The sequence below is a fragment of the Cajanus cajan genome, chromosome 11 (genome assembly GCF_000230855.2).
Source record: "Cajanus cajan strain Asha chromosome 11, NIPB_CcT2T_4, whole genome shotgun sequence".
NCBI classification, from domain to species: Eukaryota; Viridiplantae; Streptophyta; class Magnoliopsida; order Fabales; family Fabaceae; genus Cajanus; species Cajanus cajan.
The window spans coordinates 39,598,722-39,608,038 of record NC_138527.1 but is presented as its reverse complement, the minus strand read 5'-3'; the positions used below and the strand labels follow the sequence as shown (position 1 = coordinate 39,608,038).

Here is a 9,317-nt window from a genome sequence, read left to right as displayed (position 1 = left end):
TTACTAAATAATATAAAAATTTAACAACTAATAAATATCAGTAGGACCAAAATTTTGTATTTTTAATAATAAAGGGAATTAATGTTCTTATTTTAAAATATAAAGACCAAAGTTGTAGATTAACAATAATAAAAGAACTAAAAATATAATTTAGTTTATTTAATATTGATATGTTAAATTTAAAATACCCTTATTTAATATTTTAAAATTAAAATCTATAGAGTAAGAACAATTATGATTATGAAATAAAATTATTAATTGTCAAATAAAAGTATACGTGAAAAAAAATTAATATCACTTGAAGTATGTAAAATATAAAAAAAAAATGTAAAATAATATAAAACATGAAAAAAATTATGATTTGGAAGAAATAAAAATAATATATATAAAGATTAAAATATAGCATTTTTAATTATAAGGAATAAAAGATAAAAACTACGTGGTCTAAAAGGTAATTAAATCTAAAATAAAAATAAAAATTACTGCTTCTTATGACACTGTTTTAGGATGAAATTACACCAATCGGGTAAAAAAGGCTGGGCAAGCCTTAAAAAAAGTGAGGATAATTAATGATTATAGATTGAGCATGCGCAACTTTCCCTATTTTAACTTTTGGGAGGTGCTATTTAAAATGTAGGTCCATGTCTGTCTCCAAAAAAATCATATACATTTTGTTTTCTTTTAAAGAACTTCTCAGAACTCTTCAGAAATTTGGTTTATTCCCACCAAGCATTTAACGAATTGCAACAATGCTAATGAAACAGTATATTACAACCTTGAGTCCAATTTGCATTAAATTTACATTGATTTTCCATTTAGAGTACATTATACTATACGGTCTACAATTTTTTTTTATAAAAGATTTAACGTATTAAGTATCATTATAAAATTAAAATACTTAAATAAGATTGACACTCAAAGTCTACAAATTATATACAACACATTAAAAATATATATATAAAGGAAAGAAAAAAAAATAGTAACAATAATATAAGTATTAAACCAAAATCCATGTAAAAATCAACAAAAACAAAAAAAAAAATCACAATGATCACGAAAAAAAAACTCAAATAAAAGAAGCACTTATAAAGAATCTTATGTTTTAAATCAAAATCAACTAATTTGTCTATACATTAATTTTCCTCCCTATAATTATGAGAATGAAAAAAATGCATATGCAAACAAAGTGAGAGACAATGTTACCATCTATCACAGATGTCCTGAGAAACAATCTGAGTGCTTACAAAAACTTTAGAACAAACTTAAAATCACACTCTACCCAAAGCTTGCACTATCCAACATCATGCCTACATGTTCAATAACACACATAACAACAATAAGTTTAGTGTGCAAAGCGATCTTAATACCGATGTAAGATACAAATCCATCCAAAAATGTTTCATTATTATCTTTAAAAAGATCACTAGAAATAACATGACTAGGAAAGCCTTGAGCACCACCATCTCAGTTACACCTTATAAAGTCGAAAGGTACCAATTGACCTATTCGATCAAAGTAGAGTTAGACAGATGAATGGGTATTATTAGGCATTTCAAGATATTAAATTCCTCCATGATACAGTCTACAATTAAGTGTAAGCATGGATTTATGTATCCTAGTAATTAATTAGATAACTATTGCACCCTAAAATAATAGTTTCTCAGATTTAATTTTGAATATTAATAAAATACATATTATTTAACTTCACTGGTTTATTTTAAAAATAACATGTTTTCTTAAATTATTCTTAATACAATATTAAAATAAAATATTATTAATAATATAAATTTAATTAAATAAAATAATATTTCAAGGATAATAATATTAAATAAAATAAGTTTATATTTAAGACTAAAAAATATGAATTTTTCTTCTTATATTCGAAACTGAATATTTATTATGTTATTAATATTTTTTTACATTAAACGTTCATACCAATATTTAATTAAAAAAATAATGTTAATTATAATTTTTTTACACCATTATGTTAATTATATTAAAAACCACAATTTATACTTATTTTGTCCATAATAAACATTGTGTAAAAAGAAAAATAAGTATTATTTTTATTTTTAATGTAATTTTAATTTTTCTCATTTATATTTTTAATGATATTTTTAGAAAATTGTAAGTTTTATTTTTTCAATAAAGAAGATTAAAAATAAAATTAGTTTTGTAAAATTATTATTCTCTCTTTTTAGTCAATATTTATCTAAGAGGATATTTATATCAAGAAGAGATGGTTATAACTTTATTATTTTTATAAGGTTATTTCACACCTAACTTTATAATATTAAGATATATTGTCTGTTTTGAATTTAAGTTCTCACTCATTGAAGTATGTGTATATTTTATAACTATTATTTCTTCTCTTATTTTATCGATATATAATCTTATTTGTATTCAATAAAACAATACTTATATGAAAGTTAAAAAATGAATAATTGGAAAAACAATTGCTATAAGTTTGAGAGAATTTTTTTCTCATTTCACTTTCTCACAACACTTATATATATACTAATTTAGTTATATTACTAATTAATGTGACTAATACTTTTTTTTTACATCAAGAATTTGGCTTCTCAAATATAATGTTTGCAAGATGAGATATTTGTATACGAACTAAATTCTAATATTCATTTTAATAAGAATTTAATTTAATCTTATAAAATTAGTTTATAAATAAGAATTGTCTCCACTTTTATATTTTATTTTGAAAATATCACTATATAACATTAGATTTTCAACACTGATCATATCAAGAATAAACATCTCTCAAAATATAAACTTTATATGAATAAATCTCTTTAAAATGAGAGTTAACTTTACTTCTACACATTATTTAAATTTTATAACTATTTGAGATCTTTAATATCCTCTTTAAAATTAATTTAATTTTGTAACATTAAGTTAAGGTTTAAATGATGTTTTTGTTAGAAGAATCAACTAACTAGGTTGTTCTTTGCTCTGATCTGACATTGGGAAAGGAGCACACACATTGAATAGAAGAACTAACATGAGATTAAATTAGGTTTAGATAGTATCGAAGCCAATAAGATGCAAGTAGTTGCTAACAAGATGGGAGACCAAAACCGGGATCATGCCAAATTCAACAGCTTTTTCTTCTACAAGGATTTGCCTATCGTGTTTGACTGGTCCATGTTGGAAGGCCTTCATTTGGGGGAATCAGCCACATGTCATAACCCCATTAGCACAATCACTTGAAAAGGGTTAAACCACGTGAGTGACAACCATGTCCTTTGCTGCAACTTCATTTTTTTATTAGTACCCTCTGTCCTTTCCTGCATGTTACCAGGCTTTCCTCTCTCCACGCCATTTGCAAATTATACAGTAACATATTACTATATAGTAACAATATGCATGATTATAATTTATATTTTATGATTTATGGAGGCTACCTTCGTTTGTTTCCTCCCTATGATTGGCGAAACAGAAGTTTAGTGCCTACAAAGGAATATTTGCTTAGACTCTACAATTTTATATATTTCATCAAATCCATTTTTTCTTTATCAAATTATATCATGCATGATGTCTATATTTTCTCTTATCTCTCTTCTTCTCATAAGTGTCTGATAGGTGTAGTGAGTGTCTAACAATTATTTTTTATTTGGTTAATAAAGATACAAACAATTATACGAATTAGTGATTGCGAAGACTGAAGACGAGAGCTGTTCAACTTGGAAGAGGGGTAGCAATTTCAAATGCCTCGTCATGGCCATATGAACATGTAAAAGATCATCGATGGATGATAGATAAAGGATTTGAATATTATATATATAGCCAACTTGCCTCACTTCGGTTGGATTGTCATGAAAAATTCAAAAAGCATGTCAATTGAATGTGTGTTTGGTTTAATGTTATGTAAAAGGGAACGCACGTTACTTAGAGCAAAACACAAATAACTTGTGCTTCATTGTAACCCCTTTGATATTATTGATATATATGTGTTTTTAGTGCAAAAGCAAACACATTATGAATCTGGCTCACCTTTTTTAGAATTAAAAAAATATACAATCCGAATCAACATATTATATATTGATAGATTGATTGACGAACCGACACACTTCATTTTAAAGAATAAAAAAAATATAGAAAATTGTAAATACAAAAAATTAACAGCATACTAATTCATAATATTATCTCAAAAATAATAAAATAATAACAAAGAAATGTATACCTAAAAAAAGGATAAATAATAAATTCAAAATAGAAAACAGCTTGACATGAATTCACATCCTCAACTACGAGTTAAGCAAGTTTGGCTACATCAATAATGAAAAGAAAAAAAAGTGAACATTTATAATGCATTTAACTCGTGAGTTCAATTCATTCACAGGTAGAATTCACTTTAACACTTTCACCAAATATTAATCCATCTTCCTCTTTTTTCTTTATCGATCAATAAATTTAGTGCTAATATATTACGTGCCTTATATGCTTCTATAGTTGGATGCATTTTAGAAGCAAAAAGAGAAGAAAGAAATATGGTTTAATTAGTGAGACCCTTTTGATAAGTGAGTCTCACTCAAATCTAGTGTCTTCCTATCTTAATATAGAATAATGTATCTTTCATTGAACTCACGATATGTGTGTGTTTGTTTTTATGTTTGATTCAACTGAACGTGAATCCATTCTTCTTCTTGTTTCTACGTTTCTGTTTTGGAAAGGAAAAAATTTCAATTGAACGATGTTTAAATGGTGAAACAAACACGCTTTATTTATGTTTGTTTATTGATTAAGGATTTAATGTTGCAATTTGAAATAATAAAATTTTGTCCTGAAATTGAATTCCAATATCTAATTGAAAGACAATCCCAGGTCACGTGGTCACTTTGATCCGTTAGTGTCGCCAGCTCATTTTGGAGTCAAAGTTGGGTCAATTATGAAAGGTGTGCATGCATGCCGGTCCTCTCTGTAAGCTGTAACTCTGCCACTGTGCCATTTGGTGGGAGCCTTAAAACTTTGATGAAAAATATTCCAACTATTTGACTCTGTCACTGTTGTTGCTTTCTGTTCCACAAATGCTAACTATTACCAACTCTCCCTCTATCCTCTCTACTAATTTCAGCACCCTTTGCTTGGTTCTGTCATGGGCTCAAGAGAACAAGAAACATGCACAACTTTTTGTTTATGCGTTGAAGGTTGGATTATAAGAGGGAAATAAAAGAAAAAGATGGATAATGCTTAGTAGTATGTTTTGTTGTTCCTATATGCATTGGATGTTGAGATGACATAGTTAAAAGTGCAAGTTCTTCGAATCTTCCCAAAACTTTGTTTACATTACAACATGAAACACAAGGGATTGGCCTAAAAAGAAGAGCTTTGGCATCAGTTACTAGTAGCCAATAGCCATGGTGTAAAAGGTAAGAAAGAGAATAAATAACTAGTTAAATACTACTACTTAATGTTTGGGATATCTAGTTTTCTGCGAACTATTAGAGTTGCTTAGTAGTAAATGGTTCAAGTAATGTTCACATTATCTTAAATTTGAATATTATTGATGTTATTGTAATTTTATTAATAAAAAAAAGTCTCAAAATATTGAGATCTATTAAAGAAATGGACTTTTTTTTATAAATGTTTTCAAAATACATATAAATTTAAAGATTGGATTCCTAGTCATATGTATAAGAGAAAAGGTTATTTACCTATCATTAATATGCTATTGATTAATTTGTTGGGATCCCATGGTCTTCACAATTCACTTGTGTCTAAGGAGGGCAGTGTAAACTCAAGACAGTACGTATCTTGAAAATTGACCATCATTGAATGCCAAATGAACATGTCATGACAAAACATCATGTCACGGCATGCCAAAGCCATGCATGTAAATAATAGTATTTATTCGCAAAGATGGGAAGAAAAATCCAAAGGAAGATCCCTTCTGTGACACATATAAATACAAACTTGTGCTGAGAGTGGGGTTGTAAGTTGTAACAGTGGGAGGTTGGGGGTCCCAATTATTGTTTCTACTTCTCTCATGCACCGTACCCGTTTTGTTTTCTTTTTATTCAAGGTGTTGTTGTGAAATCTCATGGCATGCTTAGACATGTATAACTCGGAGCACAAGGGTAATCACTGCGCTCCAATGAGCCCCAGAATCTCTTTCTCAAATGATTTTGTGGATGTTCAGCAAGCCATGAAGCAGGAACATAGAGGCTCCAGATCAGAACCAGTGTCCTCAGACTTTGAATTTTCAGTCACAAACTACTCCATGATGAGTGCTGATGAGCTTTTCTACAAGGGAAGGTTGTTGTCTTACAAAGGCAATTGCAACAACCAGATGCAGCAGAAAGCCACCACCACTCTCAAGGAAGAGCTCCTTGTGAATGATGATGAATATGAGAGTTTCTCTCTCAGGCCTCCCAAGGCCTCCTCAACAAGGTGGAAGGGACTTCTAGGTCTTAGAAAGACTCACATTGGCTCCAAGAAGCCTCACAAAAGTACCGAAGGTTCATCAGAAGCAAGGTCTGAATTGGTCAATGAGGGGCCTCCTATTAATATCTCTTCTCAGGTCATAAATTAATCTCTTTTTTATAAATAAAAAAATATTTATTTATATATTTTAGTTTTTCTATCTTTGAGATTTGATATGGTGTTGTGTGATCTATATATGTGATCCTTAGAACTATTAGTGTCGTCTTAATAGTGGAGAATTGGGATAACATGCATCAAGTCCAAATTTCAGATTTTGTTGTCCTTATTGTTATTCCTATGGATTTGCCTGTAGACAAGGCTTTGTTGTATTTATTTTGGGTTTTCTTTGATCTGATCACTAGCTAGGTGCTTGTCTGATTATTTGGACTTTTGTTTTTGCTGTATAATGCAGGAGCTGTTGAATGAAGGAGGCTCAAGTTGCTGAGATTTGGAGATTGGCATATAAGTAATGGTTGGTGGTAGTGTTGTTGAATTTGTAGAGGAATCATTGGACCCATTTTTCTTTTTTCTCCTTTCTTTTTGTGTTCCTTGGTGACAAGGTGGAGGGGAAAAAGGAAAGGTCATGTTCTTTTTTGTTTGGGTTAAGTTAAGTGATATTGTGTTAGGAATTTGCTTGTCAATTTCGATTCTTCTTTTGTTCTCTTCTTGTTTTTACTGATCCCTGTAGAATGTAGGATTCGGCTATTTGCTGTACAAATTATTTGCTTCTTGCATTTCAGTATTTGACTCTTGACGCCACAAGAAAAGTATCTTTATCATTCGAAAATTTCACTTCATGGAATCATGTTCAGGCCTTTATACTTGTAATTAACCTCGTGCAAAAAAGATGAAGGAAAGCTGGCTACGCTCAAGCTATCAACATTGCTTTCCCTAACTATTAGTCTTTTTCTTGATGGAAAATAAATGCTGATTGCTACGAATTAATCAACTGTTGTAAAATTTTATGATTTTGGGGTGTGTGTTGGTAATAGTGTTCTGTTAATTATTTTTTGACTCATTTCATGTTTTGACAACCTATTTATTTGTTCGACACTCTCGTTGAATACGTGTGATTATCTTCACACATAAATTAAATAACAATCGCTAGTTCTACGATAAATTTGCACTACATTTTATACAAAAGAGGAGAGAGATCGCATGGAAAAAAAGAAAAAGAAAAATGTTTATGATAAGATGAATAATCTAAAATGATGTAGAAAAATGTTAGGAATAACATAATTCAAATTAATATGATTACCGAGTACAAAATTCGGGATCAAAGTCACTATAAATAGTCTCTGGTTGTCGCATTGCTCTTTTTTTGTTTTGATTTTTCACTTTTCATGTTTGGACTGATATGGCATTCTTTCCATTTTATCTTTATTACCTGTCGGCAAAGGGGGGAAACAGAAAACTATACACTTTTTAAAATGTAGTCCGGAGAAGAAAAACTGTCTATCGATAAATTAACTCTAAGCAACTGTGATGAAATCAAAATGCCAATTCAATAGTTACCACAATTGACAGCTGATATGCCAAATGTTTTTTCCCCCCTCATTTCTAGCCTCTTCATCCTTCCCATAATCATTTTTTTTTCTCTTGCACATAGAGTTTTTCCCCTTTTTTTAATCACTTTGGAATAATGCTTTTGCTCACAGATTAGTTTTTCAGTCACAAGAATTTTGGACATAATGATTTTAAAACATAATTAGTGCAAAATTTTACGTATATAATATAATAGAAAAAGTCAACAGTAGTTTTGCTTAAATTTCATGACTGAATTTAAGACCAATAATCGAAATTGTATATTTTTTTTGTTATTACCCTTATCATATATTTTTACAGTAACTACATTATTTTTACACAATTTAACAAACAAATTATTTAAGTGCAGTTAATTTAAGCAATTATAATCGTATATGGTTAATCATGAGTGTGAATAAGTACAAGAGAGTATTGATAGACACACAAATGAATATAGACGATTAAATTTTAATAAATAATAATTGTGAAGTGAAGATAATAATGACAAAATTACAGTAATAAACTATTAAATTTGTTGTGATTTGGGGATACAATAGAGGAATCAAATCCTTCACTTGACTCGTCAAAAAAAAAAATTAAAAATCCTGCACTTGAAATTTCTTATCCTGCGTAACTCAGATTGGGCCACTGGCTTTGCGGAATATGCTGGACAGCCCAATAAAAATGTGGTTAAAGTTTGGGTGGCCACTTGATCACAATCCCATTTCGAGGAAACTTTGTTGAACATAGTATTAGGGCTTCAACTGTGGCAGCATATTAGGGCTTTTTGGCCCATTTAGTTAGAAAAGAACTTCTTCTTCTTCTTTTTGAAATTTTATTTCCTGAAATTTTATAATTATTAGTCAATAAAAAAAGAAAACACATTTGACCTGGGCATTCTTAAGCCTAACATAATTGAATCCTGAAGCATGTTGATTCTTAACCGTTAGTATATACATAATTGAATTTGTTGGAAAAATTGTACCTGTTCCTATGGTTTAGGGTTATCAATCAAATTGTTTAGGTTATTTTTCCTCATTTTTATACAACATTATTCTCCATTATTTAAGAAAAAAAATTGGGAAAAAGTTTTTCACAAACTCACATCACCTTCTCTCTCGAGTTTAACTGACTATTTGGATAACACTCACAACTTGAGACAAATAGTTAAATAGCATGGTGACAATGACAGAAATAACAAGTGACAAAAAAATAACAAATAATTAAATTGGAATTTATTATTTAAGCCAGTGATTTAAAATTAATAAATTTATTAGATAATAAAAAAAATTAACAAGCAAAATGACACATATCTTATAGCAATATAATACTTGCCACTATAAATTATTTTTACC

General features: G+C 29.1%; 1 protein-coding gene across 2 annotated transcripts; it reads left to right on the top strand.

The window, feature by feature from the left end:
- The first annotated feature begins 5,737 nt into the window (after window positions 1-5,737).
- On the top strand, window positions 5,738-7,235 carry LOC109801581 (membrane-associated kinase regulator-like protein). 2 transcript variants are annotated; one of them, XM_020362692.3, is made up of 2 exons: window positions 5,738-6,489; window positions 6,851-7,235. In XM_020362692.3, the coding sequence occupies exons 1-2, from the start codon at window positions 6,056-6,058 to the stop codon at window positions 6,858-6,860; spliced, it is 444 nt and encodes a 147-aa protein (XP_020218281.1). In that variant the 5' UTR covers window positions 5,738-6,055; the 3' UTR covers window positions 6,861-7,235. The 2 variants fall into 2 exon arrangements, with proteins under 2 accessions (XP_020218281.1, XP_020218280.1); XM_020362691.3 differs by having other exon boundaries at window positions 5,768-6,535.
- Window positions 7,236-9,317: the final 2,082 nt, after the last annotated feature.